We start from the raw sequence: 22,148 nt of genomic DNA on the forward strand, positions 1-22,148 counted from the left end.
CTCTTCCCAAATAGTTGCATTGCCTACTTTTTCAGGAATCAGTCAGAAATGATCGTGTAGAATCTACAACTCAAGAAAGAGCAGCCGTGAGGTACAACATAGGACACGCATTGAGTTACAAAGTCCAGCACTTACCGTTAATTTAATAAAACTTTTTCTTTTAAGACCCAAATTGTGGCTTCAGGTTAATTAACATGAAATCCGATTTTGGACTTCTACATCTTGAAGTACGCATTTCTTCTTTTGACATATGGCTGTCAGGCAGCAGCTGTGTGTGTTCGCACGCGCGTGCAGTCCAGTTAGAAAATGTGAACGAGAAGTCACGTAGACATTTGTTCTCATAGATCCTTTAAGGAATGGAGAGGGTTCTGGAATCTCGGTTGAAAAACTGCTGTTAGACATGGTCTATTCATACAGTGGAATACTATTCAGCAATAAAGTGGAATGAGATGTTGATACATATTACAACATGGATGAATCTCAAAAACATTATGCTGAGTAAAAGAAGCCAGACATAAGAGACCAACTATTGTCTGATTCCATTTATATTACATTTCCAGAATTAGCAAATGCACAGAGACAGAACATGGATTCCTGTTTGTCAGAGGCTGGAGGAAAGGGAGAGTGACTGCTAACGGGTACAAGGGATCCTTTCTGGAGCGATGGGAAGGTTTTAAAGTTACACTGTGGTGATGGTTACACAACTCAGAGCCATCGAACTGCACGCTTAACACAGAGGAATTGTATAGGTAAACTGTATCTCATGCTGTTTTTAAAAATCTGCCCCCCCTCCCAGCACCATTAGATGCGCACAGTTCTCGGGGGAGGGGGAGGTATTTGATACCGGGACAGGAAGGCCTCGAAGTTACCAGAAACTGCTTGAAAGAGAATGGTGTTTGTTTTAAGAATGTGTTGGAAGACACCAAGCCGGTTGGAAGTGGAGAAAAAACCTGAGTGTCTTTCCTGGTGGGAAAGAGTAAACATCAGTATCTTCTCGGGGCGCAAACCCCCTGTTGGTTGCTACTTGTTGAGCACTTGCTGTAAGAGTGTCCCAGTGTCGCTCCCGAGCTCCTGACCCGACAGCCAGACACCGGAATACGGGCCATCTAAGCGGCAGTGACAGCTGAGAGGAAAAATACAGGCTTCGTTTTTTTCCTCCCCCGAAACTTTTGGGGGCTAAATTCATTTCAGAATTCAGAAGAGTTCGGGTTTTGGGAAAGTAACGTGGGGCACACCCCGTGTGCCTCCCGATAGCGCCAGGCAGGCCTGGGCGCTCCCCGCAGATCCCACTCCTTCTGGGGAGAGCCCGGGCCTGGCAAACGGAGCCCGGAAACAGCGTCTTGTGCGTCCGGGTCAGGTTTGGGCACCAAGTAAGCTCCGGTCGGTACCGGTTTTGTTCCCAGATGAGCTAGACAAAACCCCCAAATCCCACGTTTTCAGAGTTTTGGGGATTCTGGAACGGTATGAGGAGAAATGTAGTAACCCCACTGCTGGTGAGACTTCATGTGAGCAAGCAGGGTCTTGTCTGAGGGGGAGAAAACAAAAGCATGCAACCTGCTTTCCAGAACCCTCTTCAAACATCCGGCAATGGCCTTTACGCGCACATAGTTTGCCCTTCCTGCGTGTACTGACTGCAGGCGTGGGAACACACGCGCCTCTGGGGCACACTCGCTGGGGACGGTTTGGGGCTGGAGCCAGGGGACCAAACCCAGCCCTGTGAGCGCCTTCCCAGTTGCTTGGAGATTTTGTTGGCTCTTAAATCAACGCAGTTGCCATTCTGTACTTAGATCCCAAACCAGATGGTGTGAGGGAAAAAATAGAGAATTCCATATGGCTCTGGTGTGTTCCCCCCCCCACTCCCCCCAGAGTTCTCAGTTTCTTTCCGGGGGGGGGGGGAAGGGCGGTGGGAAGAGGTTTCGAGAGAGGCCGAGCAGATCTTTGCCGAAGGAAAATGCCTCTCCCACCTATGCGGCCGCGACAGCAGTGACCGCCCCCCGCCCCCGCTCCCCCGACTTGCAGGGAATCCGAGGCTGGTGGCCTCGGCCTGAGATGGTGGCGGAGGAAGGAATGTCGTGCTTAAGGTGTAGGCCCTGCTCGGGGCTGCTGTACCTCGCGTGGCGCAGGCCTCCGAGTGGGGTCCACGGGAGGCTGGACCCTCCGCACCAAGGGTGATCTCTGGACCAGCAGAATTGGCCTCACCTGGAAGCTTGTGACAAATGCAGAGTCTCAGGCCCCAACCCAAACCTGCTGACTCACAGTTTGCGTCTCAACAAGATTTCCAGATGGGTCCAACGCACAATAAGTTGAGAACCACTAACTTAGAGGGAGGCCCGAGAGTAAGAAGGGAGGACTGGAAAGGACTTGAAGAAGCAATTTTTATCCTCCAGAGATCTAGAAGTCTCTTTCTCTTTGGAAAAGGCTGAGGATTGTTCCAGGGATTCACTCTTCCCCACCCCCCCACCCCCCCCACCCCCACTGTCTGGGGAGAGGCCTATGCAAGAGTTATCCGTCACTGAGGCACTGAGTCCTGGTTAGTTTGAAGGACAGTGACCTTGGAGTCTCTCTGTGGCTCGTCTGAGCCCGTGCCTCCTCTGGTTCCTTTGTTTAAAATCTTCATGAAGGATAGTGGGGGAGGGGCAGCGCAAGGGAGAAAGGTTTGTTTCCTTGTGGCAAAGAGAGGGTGAGGAGAACGTTAGTGCAAGCTCGGGAGAAACTCTCAAACGTCCCTCGTCGTGTCCTTTAATATAATCCAATGACTTGCTGGATGCTGTTACTTAATCTAGGCTCTAAGCAGATGGACCAAGGATCGGACCCTTCACGCACCGGTCCATCCGTGGTTCAGCGTTCAGTGTGATAGCTCAGAAGCCCCAAAACCATCCCCTCTGCCAATCACCAGTCCCCTCTCTGCCCATCTGCCAAATCCGAATTGTTCCGATGCTTGCTTTGAGATGGCCGTAGATCGTTCCAGAAATCCAAAGAGCGCACCGGCTCACACATGGACTACCCTGGATGGTGTGGGGCACGCATGTGTGGGTTGAGCTGAGAGTCGAGAGCAGGAAGCCCGTGTGTTCACTGCTGTGATCAGGTCGCGACCGGGTGCTGGGTGGCTGCCCTGGTGTGACCCGGGAAAGCGAGCCCCCTCACATCTCCAGCTTGTACCCCTCACGTGTTTTGGCTTAAACCAGGCTTCACGGTGGACGCGGTGCCAGCGAATCACGGCCCAGGTTCACATGGTAACGTTTCTGAAGGCTTTTGGGTTTTTGTTGTTGTTGTTGTTGTTGTTTGAGTTCTTTGCAGTTCGTTTTCTGCCATGGATCAATCATTTCATTTTCAAATCACCTGCAGTCTTCACAAAGCATGCGCCATAGACAGCAGTTCACGATTTTATAGCTCAATTGCCAGACTATTATTATGTCAGCCAAATATATATAATTTCTTGTTTATGAATGTTCATTTTTTATCAGCCACTTTGCTAGCATGTGATTAGCGCTTGATTATGTAAGAGCGGCTGCCATACTCAGAACTCCCTTTGCCTTTTGGTCTCGTGGCTGATCCTCAGCGCAGAGTAGGCAAACAGAGGAAGCAGAGGTGAAAAGCATATCGATCAGTATTGACGACCTGGAGCTTTCTATCAGACACAACATCTGGTTTTAGGGACACCAACTTGGATTATCCAAAGCAGCGATTCTCAGTCTTTTAGAAATAGTGACATCTGGTCTTCTCTTCCGTTACGATACCCCTTGTGTGCGGTGTTTTCTCTTAGAGTTAATTGAAATGAATTGTGTTTCGAGACCTTTTGCCACCCTTAGGAGCTAACTGGAGACACTGTGAAGTAGGAGGCTCGAGTCTGCCCACCTCCCCAGGCTGTGTCCTTTCGGGCATCCCTCCTGTTCACTCACAAATAAGCCACACACACCCACGTGTTTCCATGTCTGTGAAAAGCTTATATAAAATGGCTTTTGTGCTAAGCAGAAAGCTCTATGTGTCGGAGAGTCATTTAGGTGGGATGAGGCTTTCTCTGAAGATTGTCATGCTTGCATTTTATCTGGAAACTTCTGGGGACAGTGCTTTCCCCCCAAGGAATAACTCTAGTGGTAAAACGTCAGGCTGGGGCAAGTAATGGGATCTGAATGAGCCTTTCTATGCTCTTAAAACAACCCTGTTGACGTTCATGTACTCTTTCCCAGTGGTAATAAACGGAGGTTATGGACATTCCTGGGAGGACTTGACTTAGCCCAAGCTGGTGATGCCACCCACCGCATTTTTTGTAAATAAAATGTTATCAGAACCCGCCCCGCCCATTCGTTCACATACAGCTCGTCAGTGGCAGCTTTCCTGCCACAACAAAAAATCAAATGGTTGCAACCACATGCCCTGCAAAGCCAGAAATATTTGCTGTCTGGCCCTTTACAGGGGAAGAAAAGCCTGCCACCCCTTGACTTGAAGTACTTGCATTCTTAGCCCGCGTCGCAAATTTAATCTACTTACGGAAGGCAACACCCAAAGGCTTTGCTAGTCACTCACTTTCCTGAGATCATCATCCAAGATCCCCCCCTTTCTTCTCTCCAGGCTCCAGAATCCTTGCTCCCCAAGGGGACCCACTGTTCACAGGCTTTAGGCTAAAGCCTGACAGCCCTTCTTCAGAGAGTACCTTGGCTCTTTCTGGAAGCTCAGCCCCTCTGGTCGCTTCCAGGTCCTTCTCTGAGTGTCCCCATGATAAAGCAAGTCCTGTGAAATGCTATCAGAGGGCTGTTTTCATCAGCTGTGCCCTCTGGTGTACTCAAGTTTTCCGTTCTGTGACCTGTAAAGACCGTTTCTATTTTATTAAGTGTAATATTGGGGGTCATATTTTTTTTAAAAAGCTTTATTTGAGAGAGCGAACAAAAGCATGTGTGGGGCACAGGGGGGAGAGAGAGAGTGTTAGGCGCTTGACTCAGGGCTGAGTACGGAGCCTGAGCGGGGCTCGATCTCATGACCCTGAGATCACGATCAGAGCCGAAACCGAGAGTCGCCTGCACAGCTGACCGCACCCCCCAAGCGGTGCAGGGACCTTTGGGAGCACCTCAGAAGGCTGACTGCGTGCGTCCTTCCCCCCCGCCAGAGCATGGTCTTCTCTCCTGGATGACAATGGCCCCTTCGCTTTCCTGTCCCCGAGTGGAGGAGCCTGTGAGTTCTGCAGCCCCAGGATATGTCCCCCCAGCCCACCCCACCCAGGTGGGGGGTGGCTCCTGCCTTTTGCTGCCAGTCCTTCGTTCCCCAGAGGGATTCACAACCTCTTAAAATTACTAGTGTCTTTTATAAACATCAAACTTAAGAAATGGGTCTTTTTTTTTTTTTTTTAACTTTTTTGAGGGTATAATTGACATGCATAAGGTGGCCTTATATTTAAAGTGGCCTTTCTGATAAGTTTGACATACGAATGTGCCCGTGGAACCAGCACAAGCCAGATGGTGACCTGGCCGTCGATCCGCGAGTGTCCCGGGTCCCTTTGTCAGCCCTCCCTCTCCCCTGCCCTCTCCAAGCAACCGTGGATGCGCTGCCTCCTGGGATTAGTTGCCATTTTCTGGAATGGCTCTTCTGATGATTCGTTCACATAAATTCCTTCACCGTTTCTCACCCAGCCACTCCTATAAAATGTGGTGTGACCTGGACTGTGTTAAGTAATAAAAATCCAACTGAATAAATTGTAAAGATTCAGTTGGTTTTGTTAAATGATTGATGAATCCACCGGCATCCCATCTGGCAGGTAGAGGGGGCTCTGAATATTTGTTCAAAATAGAAGGTTTTCGGAGAAGGAGGGTGAGGCGAGAAAGTTTTAGCAGGAAGAAAGGATTGTTCCAGGCAGGGCCCCTCTTCCCTTTGGGGGAAAAGCAAGGGGTCTTATCATGCAGATGACCTCATCTTTCTTCAGGGGATGGAGAAGACCCCTGTGGGCAGACTCCTTGGTGCCGGCTGATTGAAAAAATTCCTGACTGACTGGTTATGACTGCATTTCTGGGAGAGGTTGACACAGCAAATAGATTAGGTGTTAAGCTCCTGGTCTGGGGACTTGGCCTAAGTGACGCCATTTTGGGCCTGCGGTTTTCTTATTAACAGCTGCTTAATGGCTCCAACCCTTGTCTGATTTTCCTGCCTCTGTGGGACACGCCCTGGGCCCTTTGACTCAAACTCTGAAAGGCCCGTTCTGCCCGCACCCACTGCAGTCCTGCCTACACAGCCGGGCCAGGTGGATTTCTTACAAGCACCCCTCGGGCCACGTCGCTCGCCCGCCCACAAACCTGCCTCTGTGGCCCCGCTGCCCTTCGGGCTGGGTGGGAGGCCTCCCGCAGGACGGCGCCCCCGCCTTCCCAGCTTCTCCCCCATAAACTCGGCCAGTCCTGAACTCTCCCACACGCCCCTCGCCCTGTTGGGCCTGCTCTCCCCCCTACACGCTTGTCCGTCTGTCCGTCTGTCCTAAGTGCCAGGGTCGGGACATCTGTCCCTACCTCACTCGCCATGTCCCTGAGTCTAGTCCCTTGTCTCTTGTGCTTAAATGATTTCTTGTGTGCTTACGTCCCTCACCCCACTCCCAAGCGGGCCCCCCTGCGCCCCCCCCCCACAGTGCCTTACACACAGCAGATGGTCAAGGAGGTTGAGTGCTGCTAAAGCTTAATATTGCACGGAGTCCTCAAGGTTCCTGAATACCCTGCCGATCTCCGTGCTTTTAAAATCCGTCACCTGAACTTAGAGCTAGCTTCGCCTTCTGTCTGGCAGCCTCCCCGGCTCGCCACTCCCCCGCCTGACCCGGCAAAGAGCGCACGGTGGCCTTGAGGAAAACCAGAGCCAGCGCCCGCGAAAGGCGAAGACGCCAGCAGGTGTGCTTCTTGAATTCGTTCATTCTTAATTTGTGAATATGGCATCACTTTGATGACAATCTTGTACTGCTCATGCCATATTGCAAATGCTAGAGGCTAACCTATTTTTAAGATTTTCACAACGTGCCGCAAATATGAAAATTTCTTATTTAATAAATTTTAGGACAAGAATTTAAAAGGATCTGTTGAAAAGCCATTCCCTTCGCATCGGTAAAAATAGTTTCAGCATTCTTAGCGTTATACCGTTGAACTTTTAGGTCAGTGACTCTAAAGAAGGTCGAGAGAGAATGGAGAAGCAAACTGTCGTTCAAGTGATTTCTCATTTAGCGCCTTATCGGGAAGTCCCCCATCCATTGGACTTCATGATACCTTCTTAATGCCTTGTACCAGCGGTTCACAGGCTTTTGGGTGTTAGGTCCCCCACACACTCTTAAAAACAACTGAAGACTCCAAAAAGCTTTTGCTGTTGTGGGTTGTATCTGTAAATATTTTCTACATTGGAAATTATAACAAATTTATTATTAAATAATGCAGTTATTTAAAATTACAATAACACATCCATTACATGTTAACGTTGTGTTTAGGAAAGATAACTACTTTTCTTTTTTTTACAGATTTTATTTATTTGACAGAGAAACACAGCGAGAGAGGGAACACAAGCAGGGGGAGTGGGAGAGGGAGAAGCAGGCTTCCCGTGGAGCAGGGAGCCCGATGCGGGGCTCGATCCCAGGACCCCAGGATCGTGACCTGAGCCAAAGACAGATGCCTAACGACTGAGCCACCCAGGTGCCCCAAGATAACTACTTTTCAAAACAAAATAAAACTTCAGTGAGAAGAATAGTACTGTTTTAGATTTTTGTAAATGTCCTTGATATCTGACTCACTATTAGACAGCTGGGTTCTCTATCTGCCTCTCCATTCATCCACAGGCATCTTGGATAACTAGCTTTGGTTGAGGTGCGTGATAAAAACTTGGTCTCTCACAGATATGTAGTAGGAGAACAGAGGAATGGTTTAATGACCTTTCCATATATTTGTGGAACTCCTGCTTGATAATACATCAAAATTCAACAAGTGGTGATTTCCTCAAGATTATTTGTAACGTGGACTCTGAAGCCGTATCCATGACCTTTTTTGGACTCTGTTCCGTTCACATCTGTTGCTTTCTATTGCACTTTGATTGGCTCTGTATGCAAGAATGATTTTGCAACTTTATACATCGGTCATGTGGAAAATATTCGTTCTCTGAGTCGTGCAGATCTTCCAAATACTGACACGTTTCATTATACCTTATCAAAAAAGTCCCAGTTGTTAATATTGCCACCAATTTCATCCAAAAGTCTTTTAAGTGTTGGGAAGCTGGCACTTCCACTGTGGCAGGTAAAAGTTTTCCAAAATCGATGGGCAACCAATACCGTCAATGGTTTTCCAGCTCCCTTGGATCATTTTTGAGAAAATTTTTGCCAGCCACCCAAGTCTTACTGGCTATAGTTCATCACTACTTCAAGAAAAAGAAAAAAAAATGATGTTCCAAAACAAAAAAAAAAAGGAGCTAGTTCAGCTCACAACTCAATCACACTAGAACTTTCCGTTAGGACAGCCATCGCACTTGGGTGTGCAGCACATGTGCTTTCTGCCTCCCTCCAGTTTCATCACATACTATTCGAAAGGTGTATACTTCGGAGGGTTGAGATTTGATAAAATTAATCTTTTTTTTTTTTTTAACTGAGTCAAGGACCTTTTAAAGTAAAACTATTTTTAAATCTATTTTTAAGATTTATTTAGAGAGTACGAGCAGGGAGAGGGGTAGAGGGAGAGAGAATCTCAGACTCCCTGCTTAGTGTGGAGCCCGCCGTGGGGCTCGATCTCACAATTCTGAGATCATGACCTGAAATCAAGCTGGAAGCTCAACCTGCTGAGCCGCCCCGGCGCCCTCCCACCTCTTTGTTCCCCCCGTGAGTGCGGAGTACACTTGCCTGCAGCGGCCTGATCTGTGCTACTCTGCAGCCAGGTTTACTGTGCAAACGTCAGCACGGTAGGAACAGTAACGTCGTAGGGACACATGGTGGCTCAGTCAGTTAAGCATCTGACTTTTGATTTCAGCTCAGGTCGTGATCTCAGAGTTGTGAGATCGAGCCCCGTGTCAGGCTCTGTGCTCAGTGCGGAGTCCGCTTGGGATTCTCTCTCTCGCTCTCCCTCTGCCCCTCCTCCCTGCCCTCTCTCTCTAAAAAAATAAAATAAATGAATCTTGGGAAAAAACCCAGTAATATCTTAGTGGTATTTATAAAAAGAGTTTTAACCTTGCAGACCTCCTGGAAGAGTCCCCAGTCTCCTGGGACTACCCAGGCCACGGCCCTCGGCCCGTTTCCCTCTTCTGCCCCGTTTCCCTCTTCTGCCCCGCAGGGCCGGCAGGATAGAACGACCTGGAGGTGGGTGAGAAACTGGAGAAGCACGTTCTCTCCCCACACCTGCCTAAACAGAACCTGCATTTTAACGAGATCCCCAGGGAATTTCTAAGCACATTAAAGTTTGAGAAGCGCTGCTGTTTACCAGGGCTCTGCAAACTTTTCCTGTAAGGGGCCAGATGGCAAATATTGGTGGCAACTACTCAGCTCTGCCTTTGCAGCTTGAAAATAGCCACACACAGTACAGAAACTAATGAGCGTGGCTGTGTTCCAATCAAACTTTATTTATGGACACAGAGAGTAGAATCTCATGCACTCACATCATGCAAGAATGAAGTAATGTGAAAGAATATTCTTGTTTGACATTAAAAACCCTTTAGAAATGTAGAAAAGCATTATGAGTTCACAGGCCATAGGAAGAGCGGAGCATGGCCCACAGGCCACAGTTTGCTGCCCCCTTCTGTGTAACGATTGTTCTCCAACTTGGATGCTCATTGTCTTTGGTCCTTAAAAAAGGCAGAACCTCTAATTCCCGAGTCCCAGCCCCCGAAATTCTGATTTAATGGGTCTGTGGTGAAATCTGGGTCTCAGGGCTTGAAAATGCTCTTCAGATAATTCTAATGTGCAGCAGAATTGGAGAACTTCTGTGCTATAATGTTTTTAAAACAAAGTAAAGTTTAAGGTTTTTTTTTTTTTTTTTTTAATTGTAGAATCTGACGCAGACCAGGACTGCCCTTGCAACCTTAGGGCGGCCGTTCTCACAGTTGGCCCCCTTGACGTTTTGGGCCCTGGCCTCCCTCGTGTGGCTGTGCGCATGCGCGCGGTGGGGGGCGGGTGGGGGTGGCGCGGTTAACTGTCGGGTGTCCGGCACCATCCCTGGCTTCTCCCTACAACACGACAGTAGCGCAGTCCCAGCTGTGATGACTAAAAGTGTCTTCACTCGCTGCCATCAGCCCCCCGGGGGGCAGAAGCATCCCTATTTGAAAACCACTGATGGAAACCACGTATCCTTTGTGGCTTCCGCTCTCTGGGTTTTTCCACCTCGGTACCACTGATCCCTGTGCGGCCTCGCTCCCGAGAGCCGGCGGCAGCCCCTCCCGATGTTGTAACACCCCAAGATCCCTCCAGACATTGCCGAATGGCCCCTGGGCGGCACAGTCACCCCCCGGGGTGAACCGCTGCTCAGTGTCCTTCAGAATCTGGGAGGCCTCGGTTGGCTGGCATTCACTTTTGTTTCTTTTAAGTGGGATTCTGTCTGCCTCTATTTTCCTGGCATCTGTTGTTTCAAAGTTGCAAACCTCGGTTACTTCATTCCTTCTTAATTTTTTGGCTCATTGGAAATCAGTAAAGTAGCAAGGAAGGCTGTGTTTAGAGGGCGTGTGTGTGTGTGTGTGTGTACGCGCGCGAGCCAGAGTTCCTGCGTGTGCTTCTCTCTCTCTCTCTCTTTCCCTGGGGAAGAATCTGAGCCCTTGTTCCTGCCGTCCCTCCTCCTGAGCCAGCATTAAATCTGCAGCCAGGATCACAGACAACTCGGGGCAAATCACTGGGCTGTTATGAACTCAGCCATGGCAACGGCCATCCGCAAGCCCGAGGACAAAATGTGTTTTATTCTGTTGTTCTGCACAGAAGGTTCTAGAGATGCTGGAGACAAAATGGCCATTGAGAGTGAGAGGCATTGATGCGTATTTCTTCTCCTTACTATGTGGTTTATATTTAAACTGTCTTAGGCTAATGCACACTGGAGTTTTTGTGTGAATCAAAATCTAAAAATCTTTTTAGCCAGAGACTGGCTAAGTGAAGGCTTAAGACATTCTTAACCTCACAGAGGTTTGGGGGGTTTGGTGAGAGGTACTGACAGTTACTCGTAAAATGTACTGGAAATCCTAGCGTTGATTTTTTTTTCTCCCTCTCTGTTGACATGAGATCACAGTCGTCAAGACCTGCTTTCTGTGCCTTTTCAGCTTCATGTTACTCAGCGTCATTGCTGCCGTGACGCTTGGGAACACTCAGTCTGTGGGTTTCCGGAGTGCCCGAGAAAAGCCCTGGGGTCCCTTAGCGAGCATCAGCTTTTACCCGAGGGCTGCTCGGCGGCCCCTTGGCACCACCTCCACATGTGAAAACACCAGCGCCGCCTGCGACGCTTCATACTGGGGACAGCCCCAGTCCCAGCTGCAGTCCCTTTGTCGAGGCGCCCTTCGCAGCACGGGGGAGGGGACCGTGAGGTGGGCTTTCTCAGGCCCGACGCCGGGGCGCCACGGGAGCCTCTGCCGGACTTCGGAGGTGAGCGGTACTCGCTTGGCCCAGAGGAAGCAGCCCAGTTGCACTCTTTCCGGGACAGCTGAACAACTTGGAACCTCTTGTTCTTCTTCACTGCAGACCCTGGGACTTGCCATGCATTTGATTGGCAAGTGGCTAGAGTGTTCGGCCAAGCCCAGTGGGCTGCCTCTTAGGGAGAAAACCCCAAACACGGGGTGAGCACAAAAGCGGGCCCTTCAGATGGAGTCAGGGCGCACCCCCCCACCCCAGGACCGGGAAGATGGCAGATGGGACTGTTGACTAGAAATGGGCTTCTCAAGCTCTGTTGCGCACACATCACCTAGGGGCTTGTGAAAATGCCGACTTTGATTCCACTGATCCGGGGCGGGGCCCAGGAGTCTGCATTTCTTCCCAGCTCCCTGATGGAGTTGCTGTTGCTCGTCCAAGGACCATGCTTTGTGAAGCAAAGGGTCTAAGTTGAAAAAACTGATAAATGGTCCACTCGTGTCTTTTCTTGGTCCCTGAACGTTCTTGTTGCTGTCCAACTTTAACTCTTCGGAGCTACAGAGCCAGGAATCCAGTTGCTCACTGGAAAGCTTCCCTTGAGATGACATGCGGTCTCCTCAAACTCAACGTATCTAAAACTGAACTCGTCATCTTTGTTCTCCAAGCCTAGCCCTCTTCCGCTCAACCCTAGCTCAAGGAACAGCACAACACCCATCCAGTTACACATGCCAGACATTTAGGAGTCCTCCTTGGTACTCACCCATCCATCCCCAGCCTCACCAGCAAATCCAGACCAAGTTGTGCCCATGTGACATCTTAAACATCTCTCAGACCCATCCATTTCTTTGGCTTCCACTGCCTTTGCCCGGGTCCAGGCTCCTGTCATCTTTCACCTGAATGATTACACTGGGCTCTTAGTCCTCTCCACATCCACTCTGTTCCTGTCACAGCCGCCAGACCGCTCTTGTACAACCCCAGTCTGTTCCCTGTGGACAAAAATGCTCCGTGGCGTCACCTGGTTCTGAGGATAAAGTCCAGAATCCTTAACTCAGCCTCGAAAGCCCTCAGTGGTCCAGCTTCCAGTAGACCCCTCGTGCCTGCCTTGTCCTGCCCTCCCTCTGCTCTGTGTTCTGGCTTCTTTCGTGCCTGGGAAAGCACCCTGCTCTTTTCCACCACAGAACTTCCGTTCGTGCTCTTCCTCCTTCCTGGAACCCCTCCCTCACCCATCCTTCTCTCCCTTTACCAAATGAATTCAAATCCATCCTTCATGTTTAAGTTCTGGAAGCTGCCCCCTGCACCCCACCACAAGCCTCCATAAATCTCCATTGTTTGCTCTTCTAGCACTTGGGAAGTAAAGCCATTTGGTTAATGTCCCTTTCCCCCCATAGACTAAACTCCGTTAGACTGGGTATCGTGCCTCCCTTAGCCCACCACGGAGTCCCCAGCACCCAGCCCGGTGCCTGGGACCTGGGAGACACTTGGCGAGCACTGAACATGCACTAATGGAATGAAGTAGAATGAAAGAATGGACAGCCATTCCCTCCCTCCCCATGCTGTCATCCACACCCGTGTCTGTGACTCTGCTCGGCCGACAGTCTCGGTGAGAGCAGGCCTTCCAGAGACCCTAGTCCCGGAGATGATGATGGGAACGGGGTTATGGGGAGGAGTTTCTCTTGCCTGAGCGGGTACCGAGCTGGGCCTTCACGTGGACCTGTGCTCACTGCTGCCGTGCAGTGCGTTTTGGGTCATCTGAGGGGGATTCTTTGGTTCTGGTGAGTGTTCATTTTAGTAACTGCCTCGGAAGCCATGGACGGTTCTTCATGGCCGGATGTCTAATATCTTAAAGACCATTGTTTCCTATTGTTGTCCAGTTTTTCGGGTGTTTCAGGCAGGAGAACAAATCAGGTCCCCGTTATTCCGTCTTGGCCACAAGCCAGGAATCCCTTTGTGGTTAGGTTTTTATTGTGCTGGAGTTTGGCCGGTCATCAAAGAAAACAGCTAGAGCTGACAGAGTAAAGAGCTGGTGTGATTCTTTCGGGTCGGGGTGCTCCAGTTTGAGCCTCCATGAGGAGCTCCCCCGCCAGAGGCTTGCTCAGCACAGATTACTGGGTCCGCCCCCCGAGGTTCTGAAGCAGTTGCTCGGGGGGGGGGGGGGGATGCAGGGATCTGCATGTTGAGTATGCACAGAGGTGCTGCTGCTCTCTGCTCTCCGTCCTGTCCCGGCTACTCCACCCCTGCAGGCCACAGGTGGCCACGGCCTGTGAACGAAGAGGGAAAACTCTGTCCCAGAAAGACTTTATTTGCAAAAACACGGGCTGTGTTTAGGAGAACCCTGGTTTAGGAGAACCTGGAGCCTTGACAGTGATGGTTGTAAGAGTGGGAGGTTGCTCCTCCCTTCCAGAGGGAAGGGAGAAGTCCTTCTTTCCGGCCCATGGCTAGTCTCCCTACAGGGCCGGGCCACTGTGCTCAGCATGGCAAGGCGAAGGCCGCCTTTCTCGGCCGTATCGCTGACACTGGGAAATGACTCCGAGTGCTCCTGTGGGCATGTCAGGGAAAAAGCACCCCTCTTGCCTCCCGCCATACGCTTATACTCAAAACTGGCTGCAGAAGCTGCAGGCCCAGTGCAAAAGGAAAATTCACACACCCCTGTTCAAAAAGGATTACGACTATCAAGACGACAGTAACAGAGCATTGAGCCAAGCACGGGGCCCCGCGAGAGCACAGGTCGCCTGCCTGGGAGGCTGGCCTGAGCACACGGCCCCGTCCTGGCCTCCAGTACCCCTCTGCCACATACGTACCTGCCTGCATTTCCAACGAGAAACGCTGTTAACGTGCGAACACGAACAGTATTGATACCCATAGTTAGAAAGCCCATTCTGGCCCGTTTGGGTTTCTCTGGGATAAGAGTGTGGCATAGGCTCAAACTGCCCAGTGTTTAAAGATACCTTACACACTTGGCTAGAGAGAGCTTCTAGACTGACCTAGAAGGTCCAGTGGGGGTGATCCATTCATAGAAGATCAGGTAGCCACCACACATGCAATTTTAGCCCCACAGATCGCTGACCAGGCGAGGTAGAATATAGCTGCGTCCGGCTATATTATTTCCTACATATTCTTCCCATGTTGTGTTCCAGACGCTTCTACTCACATTGGCCGGCAGGGTCCATAAGAGTTTTGTCTGGGGGCGCCTGGGTGGCTCAGCCGGTGAAGCGTCTGCCTTCGGCTCAGCTCGTGATCCTGTGGTCCTGGGATCGAGCCCTGCATCGGGCTCCCTGCTCAGTGGGGAGCCTGCTTCTCCCTCTCCCTCTGACCCTCCCCCTGCTTGTGCTTGCACTCTCTCTTTCTCTGTCAAATAAATCTTTTTCTTTTTTTTTTAAGTTTTGTCTGTGTGGAACAACAGTGACTAATGTGGTGACTTCTGTTTTGTGTGGGAACCAGTTCCCACGGCTGCAAATCAAATCATTTGCTGCAAACGTAGGAGCGCTGGCGTGTGCTGAGAGTATGATTCATTGACGTGATCCCCCAAATTCTCCAGTCCTTGGTTTTCCCTGCTGTTATAAAATTCGACCTTTGCATGGGGTATCTGGAGTCCTCGAGAGCGAGAAATCGGAGGGAAACTTGAGCCTTCCTCTGCTGGTAAATCAGGGACTGGATGGCACCCTGCTTCTAACCCCACTTGTCTTTCTGAGCCAGGGAGCAGCTGTGATCGTTGCTTTGAAAGGAGCAGAATGCTCTAACCCTTTGGATGAAAGACTCTTTGGAAGTGGCAGCTGTGGATTTGGAAGGCTGAGTTCTGTCGTTGACGGGCAGGCGCGCCGCGCCACCCCAGCGCACCCTCACTCGCGTTGAGGAAGGATGTGGGCTTTCTGAAACGCGGACGCAGGAAGTAATGAACCCTGGATCAGCTGATGTGCCCGTGGCAGCCGTGTGCGTAGCCTGCGCGCTAGGTCTTTCTGCAGAAGGCCTTTCCCGACTCCTCTCTAATAGGAATGTATTCCCTCCTGTCCTCCTCTCTCCCTTCCCCTGGCCCACCATCCTCTGGCTCTCCTGCCGTCTAGAACTTGGCCCTTGTCACACAATAGCGATGTGACTTGACTGCCTACAGCTTCAACTGATCTCCTGGAAGGCAAAGAAGACGTCTTCTTTTGTATTTGTATCCCCCGTGCCAAGCACGGTGCTTAGCACCCTGTAGGGCTTCAAAAAGTACCGGGATTCCTGAAATCCGAAGTAAAACTCCCAAGAACCAGCTCACTTTTCAGAAAGTAGAAGAGGTGGCAAGTCAGAAATGTATCTTCCGAAGCCGGGTTCTGTGAGAATAGAATGTTCCCTATTTACTGTCCAGTACGGTGGGCCCTCACACGTGTGGCTGTTGAGCATGGGAAACACGGCTGGTACAACTGAGGAACTGAATTTTTTTATTGGCTACTCTCTCGGACAGCACAGTCCCAAGGCCACACATCTCTGTCCAGTGGGAACCAGTGGGAACCTCGTTAGCCAGGGAAGCAGGCGTTCATCTTGGGCTTCACACCATCCTACAGGCTGAGAATGGGGGAAGGCGTGAACGACACCGCACACGTGGGTCTGCTTGCTCTTTACGTAGTGGGGCACGAGGCTGAGGGTTGTAGTTTCTCTTGCTTTGGGAGTGTGGAGAGAACTTGGACTTTCAGTGGCCTGCTTCTCCCTGGTCCCCCCCCCCAGCCCCCCTTCTGCCCCATTCCCCAGAAAGCTGTATGACAGGTGGAACTCCATCGTCCTTGCTCCCAAATCTCAAGTATCCAAAGCTCTTGAAGGTACTGACTTGCTAGTGAACTTGAACTGTTCTGTGCACTGGTTCCCGTTGTACGTAGTTTCATAAATCCATTTCACAGAGGTTGGTCTCCATGATGACAGCCAGCCATCTTTTGAAATGAACGAAAGCACACTTACTTATGAAGCCTTGACCTTTTTTATTTTCCAGTGAACTGAAGAGAAATCTGGTAATGAGAGTTTATAGTCCTCTCTTGTGGGTTTAGACAAATGCAACTTTTGAATGGGATGCTCCTCAAAATGGCGAAGCCCGCCTCCAGTGCTTTATGCTGGGTAGTCATTCCCTGTCTACTGTAAAGACCATTTGGGGGGAAAAATCAGCTGGCTTAATGTGCTTGCCTTGAAGTAATGAACTGCTCTCGATCGCTGTTAAACATCATAATGCATTCAGGTTCGATTTCCCTGACAAGGCATTTACTTAAAGGGCCTGGATGATATAAACAGGGACGGGAGGTCGGGAGAGGTACCGACATGATCCCGAGGCCACCACTGCTTTAGATGAAACACAAATGTCTCCGAACTGAAAATGTCACCTGGCTCTGTCCCTTGGGGAGAGCTTTATGGACCCCTCCAGTAAAAGTTTATTTTAAAAATGAAGAAAAATCTTCTTCTTAAGATGAACAGTGAATTGTGGCTCTTTCTTCATTTCACTTCATGGATGCTCATTTTGTCTTTGTTTTTTTTTGTTTTTTTTTTCTTCTGTTCCTTTTCCTTCAAGTACTTAAATGTCACCCACCAGTTCTGGATTCTTACTCTGAACACATATCTGGGGAAGGAGGCAGGTGGAAGCGTGGGGGGGTGGGGAGAGGAGGAGGAGGAAGAGGTGGAGGAGGAAGAGGAGGAGGAGGAGGGATAATGCACGGCTGGTGTTGCCTGGGCTGGGGAGACATTTTTATTAAAAGATGAGGGGATTTGATGTTGACATGAATGAAACTTGAGTGGACCCACTTGAGTGGATGTTGGTGACTTTGTACTTGTAGGGACCAAAAAGACCCATCACCTTTCCAAAATGACCATGTTGATATTTTTCTGAACCCAGCAACAGTGTAATTACTGTATCTGCTTCTTCTGGTTGCCCAGGAGGTCAAAGGCTGGGAGAAAGCCATTGGCTGCTACAGAAATAGAGGTACTTGAAACCCCCCAAGGTTGAGGTTGGGGGGTCGCTATTATGTGTGGAACCGCAGCTTCACTGCTGTCCTCTCTGTTGACTTTGTTAGTGGACTGACTGTCCCTCCCAGTCACTCGAGCAGCCCCCCCGCCCCCGGCCAGCCCCAGGTCACTGAGGAAGCCCTACAATTGTGACTTGCTCCCTGACTCTCCGCTGCTTGCTCTGCTCCTCACCCCGAGTAAATTAAGCTATGTCCCCTCTTGGAGCCCCGGGGTCCTCCCCCACAGAATGTGAGCCGAGGACAGCCACCCCACTGGCCCTCGGCATGTCGAGCTTAACCACAGAGCATGAGGGGGGACATGGCAAGAGCGACCCTCTCTGCAAAGGTGTGGTGTTGATGAGGACACAGACCTCTTGCCCGTAACCGCTGCGTCTTCTCTCCTTTGGGTCCAGGCTGCTTTGAATGCTGCATCAAGTGTCTGGGAGGAGTCCCCTACGCCTCTCTGGTGGCCACCATCCTCTGCTTCTCTGGGGTGGCCCTGTTCTGTGGCTGTGGGCATGTGGCCCTCGCGGGCACCGTGGCGATCCTTGAGCAACACTTCTCCACCAACACCAGTGACCATGCCTTGCTGAGTGAGGTGTAAGTACCTGCTTCCCCGTAGAAATGTATTTGAGATGCGACTACCCCGTGATGTTTTCAGAAAGACGAGCGAGCTCTCCTGGCAGAAAAGGGATGCTTTTTGTTAAAGCTTATTTGGATGCAGGTAGAGAAAAATCCCGCGAGAGGAGAAAGGAAAGGGCCAAGAAGACAGTGAGTGTTTGGCCCCGGGGGCGTCTGGGGCCTGAGGGAGGGGTCTCCCCAGGTGCACACAGGGGACACCACGCCCAGTAGCCGGGCACGTGGGGGCTGTGGCCAGGCGATGGACAGATGCTGCCCGCGATCACGCCGGGAGTGAGTTTGTGTAGCTCCCAGGCAGCAGACCCCACCCCCAGGGCCCTCGCAGGAAAGGTGACCAGCCCTGGCATGATGGGGACCCTGGTGAGGACTTGCCCCAACTCTTAAGTCTGCACGAGCAGTGTTCTTATTCCTGCAGAAGAACAAATCCCAGGGCGTACTCCAATGCAGAAAAGGGGGAAATTTCAGGGCTTTAGGCCCGAATCTCTGCCTTCCCATCCTGGAATTCTCAGCAGCAACGCATTCGTTTCCTTCAAATATTCCCCTTTCCTCTGCTTCCTCCAGTTGTCTCTCTCTTTCCCTCACTCCCCGCGTCTCACAGCTTGTAGGTGTCTTGTGCTGGTAAGGAACTTCTCTACCAGACGGAGAAAGGCCTGAATGAATTCTTATTGAACAGTAATGGAATGATGATGCAAGTCCTTAGGGAACTTTATTCTTCTTTTATCTGTTCGCAAGACATCCAAAGAACTGCGCAGGGGTGGGGGAGGTTGTAAGGAGGATCAGCCAGGGCGAGGGCCTCGCTGAGGGCCAACTGTGTGCAAGGAAGACCAAGAGCTAGCTACCCAAAGCGAACCTGGGCACGGTACACTGATCTACCTAGCTAGGGATCTTGATCACTTCCAGGGACAGGCAGCCTCCCAAAATGCCCGTGCCCATGCTTCCCGGGCGTAACGAGAGTGGCCGTGCAGAGCTTAGCTCCTTAACGAAGCCCTGCGTGCCTACCTAGGGGGTCCCGTCAGAGTATCATTGATCGCTGGGCCCGCTTGGGAGGCGTCCTGCTGTGGCGGGAAGGACATGCGTCCTTAGAGCAGAGCTCCCATGCCGGCTCTGCCCGACTGCGTGCCCTCGGAGGGGAGACTTAGCGTCTCCGTGCCTGCGGTTGCTCGCGTGCAGAATGAGCATTCTCCCCCTCCGGCCCCAGGACGCGGGTGCGTGTGCAAAGGTGACAACCGGGCCTCCGCCCCTGACCAAGCGGCCTTCTCCCCGGCCCCAGAATGTTGTCCATCTCAACCCTGGGCCCTCCTCGGAAGAAAGGCCCAGGTTGCTGTCGGGTGGCCAGGGGTGCCTGCCCGGGATGCCCCCTGAGCCCGCCGCAGCCATCAGCGGGGTGGGAGGGGTCACGGGACGTGGCTCGGCCTCATGCCCTCCCTCCAGAGGCCCCAAACGTCTTCTCTTCGCCATGCGGTGACTGTCACTTTTCCGGATCTCGTCCTCCTTCCCGCAGAATACAGCTGATGCAGTATGTCATCTACGGGATCGCATCCTTCTTCTTCCTGTATGGGATCATTCTGTTGGCCGAAGGCTTCTACACCACGAGTGCGGTGAAGGAGCTGCACGGCGAGTTTAAAACCACCGCCTGCGGCCGCTGCATCAGTGGCATGGTGAGTCCGAACCTCTGAGCGTCTGACTTGCAGCCGGAGCCACGCCTCTGGCTAGTTCTTTGCGTTTGGTGAAAGCTAGGAGATCATGGAGCCCGGATGGAGAGTCCGTGACGCCAGCGTCCCCACAGTGTTGGAGGTGGGAGTAGCAAAAGAACCTCCAGCTTATGAGCGGTAGTAAGTTAAAACATCTGGCTGGAGTAGCAAGCATTTCCCTTCGGAATAGGCAGGCAGTGAGGGCGCCGGAGGGTTTTCAAGTAGGAAGGTGGCACTGTGAAAGGACGGAACTTCCGTGTTGTCCCGGCACCCCCTCGCCTTTGTCTTCGGTTGTGGATTGTGGCCCTGAAGACGGTGTACTGTGGTAAGTTGTCACAATCCTTCTGGAAGTACCAAGCGCTTTTTCTACTGAGCACCCGGCTGGGGATTTTGCTGGTCGCTGTGGGGGTGTGTGGGGGCTCTTGTCCCCAGGAAGCTCGTGGCCACCCCAGCCCTTGGGCCCAATCTGGCCTGCCATCCGTTTCCGTGCGGCCCACGAGCCGAGCATGGCTTTGTGTCCTGAGATTGTTGGGGAAGGTTATACACGGAGATGAAAGGAAACTCGCGTCTGGGCGGCCCCCTCCGTGGGCCGATGCGCCGTCGGCATGTGGCCGGCCCCCGTCTGGCCCCCCGCGGACCCGCGCTGTCCTCGGCAAGGCAGGCCTGTCGGGCGCCGCGTCGCACACGGAAACCCGGCGGCGGGTTGAGAGGCCGGGAGAGAAGAGGCGCGTCCGGCGTCCGGCGCGGGGCACGTCGACCTGGGGCTCCTAGCGGTGCGTTCGCGTCCCAGCGAGCGGCCGAGCGGCCGGCGGCGTGGGTCCGGCATCGGACGGAGCGGTCAGATGTAAGGAAAGCCGTCGGCGAGCCGGGGGAGCGGCACTAGCACGGAGGAGGACAGCCCCGGCGGGCTGCGGGGGGCCCGGGCCCTCTCTCGGCCGGGGGGGGGGGGGGGGGGGGGGAGCTGCTCGCTGAAGGGAGGGCGCACGGGCCGGCCTAAGATGCCAGGAGAGCCCAGCATCCGTGACAGCCCTCCTTAAAGGGGGCACGCAGCTTGCAGTGTGTTTGTGACCGGGTGTGGCCCTGGGACACAGCGCCCAGCAGGCTGCTCAAGGTCGGCCCTGTCTAGCGGGGGGTAGGGGGTGTGTGTGTGTGTCTGTGTGCGTGTCCGTGGCAGCTGCTCATCCCCGGAGGGACCCTGGCTCCTGAGGAAACTGCTGAAATGCCCTGTCCCTGCGGCTTCCCCGTCTGGCCCTTGGTTCCGGCTGAGTTTCGGAGTCCTTCGCTAATCGCCTGGGAACAGAAATGCAGACGGCTGCCAAGGGCAGAGAGGCACCGATGCCGCACGCTCAGGAAGGGAGGGCTTGGGGGCAGCCTCGGGGGGAGAGGAACCAGCGGGAGCAGGGCGGAGGCCCGGGGTGCGGGGGTGCTCCCGCGAGCCGGCGGTGTGCCGCAGCTGGAACAGAAGGGTCTAGTGACGAAGGACGGAAACGACGCTGCTTGGGAGGGGGAGAGAGACCAGATCAGCAAAGGCCTTGGGTGCCAGGCTAGGAATCCAAGCGCCGACGCCGAACGGGGCGTGCTCGCATCCCGTACACGAAGGACGGGGTGAGGGGTGTTAGGAGGGAAGGTCAGCCAGACGGGGCGGGCGCAAGGCTCCTGTGGCAGAGTGCAGAGCGGGGCACACGGTCCGAGTGGGGCCGAGCTGGCCGCTAGGACAGCCGTGGGACTAATAAGCTCGAGAGGACAGGATGAGCGGCCCGTCTCCGGCTGGGCTGTGTGTCGAGGTGGCTGTGTGTGCTTACAGGGTTTCACCGTCGCTGGGGGCTCTGGGGGGGCGGGGGGGGTATGGAGAGCGTCACCGAGAAACCTGGGCTGGGGTTTCTGGGAACACTCGGGCTGGAAATGACAGAGACTTGTGGTGGGTACGGACAAGGTGACAGAGAGCTTTGTGGAGGAAAGAGCCCTGGGGCACAGCACGGTCTCCCAGGAAGACCCAAGAAAAGGAGGCCTCATGGGGGAACTAAGAAACAGCCAGAGATGGAAGGACTGTCCTGGGGTTCAAGGAAGGGGCCAAGGACATGCCCCCCCCCCCAAGGGTGCAAATAATTTGATATAGCCTTGGCTATCTATCTCCATGTCACTCTTGGTATGCATGCCCACCTCCCTGTCATCTGAACCTCCAGGCGACAGCAAGTGGCACCTCTGGGGCTGGCATCTCTGACCCGGTAAGCTCTGGAAATTTCTCTGGCAAGCCCCTCTCCTTCTGCCCAGGCTCCGCCCTCCAGCAGGCTCCCACACTGCCCGTCCTATGCTCCATCAGGGGCTGGGCCAGTGCTTAGTTCC

At 52.6% G+C, this 22,148-nt stretch overlaps 1 protein-coding gene across 12 annotated transcripts in view; it reads left to right on the forward strand.

Annotated features, from left to right (window-relative positions):
• Positions 1–22,148, forward strand: part of GPM6B (glycoprotein M6B) — a 155,247-nt gene that overhangs the window by 120,733 nt on the left and 12,366 nt on the right. For 10 of the 12 annotated variants that reach the window (XM_078064260.1, XM_078064255.1, XM_078064253.1 and 7 more), the window contains 2 exons: positions 17,889–18,075; positions 19,616–19,772. In XM_078064260.1, coding sequence (XP_077920386.1) covers positions 17,889–18,075; positions 19,616–19,772 — 344 coding nt within the window. Of the gene's footprint in view, positions 1–15,414; positions 15,449–17,407; positions 17,454–17,888; positions 18,076–19,615; positions 19,773–22,148 lie in introns of those variants that run through there. The other 2 variants (XM_078064256.1, XM_078064259.1) reach the window with 2 other exon arrangements.

The sequence above is a fragment of the Halichoerus grypus genome, chromosome X, assembly GCF_964656455.1.
Source record: "Halichoerus grypus chromosome X, mHalGry1.hap1.1, whole genome shotgun sequence".
Classification (NCBI taxonomy): domain Eukaryota; kingdom Metazoa; phylum Chordata; class Mammalia; order Carnivora; family Phocidae; genus Halichoerus; species Halichoerus grypus.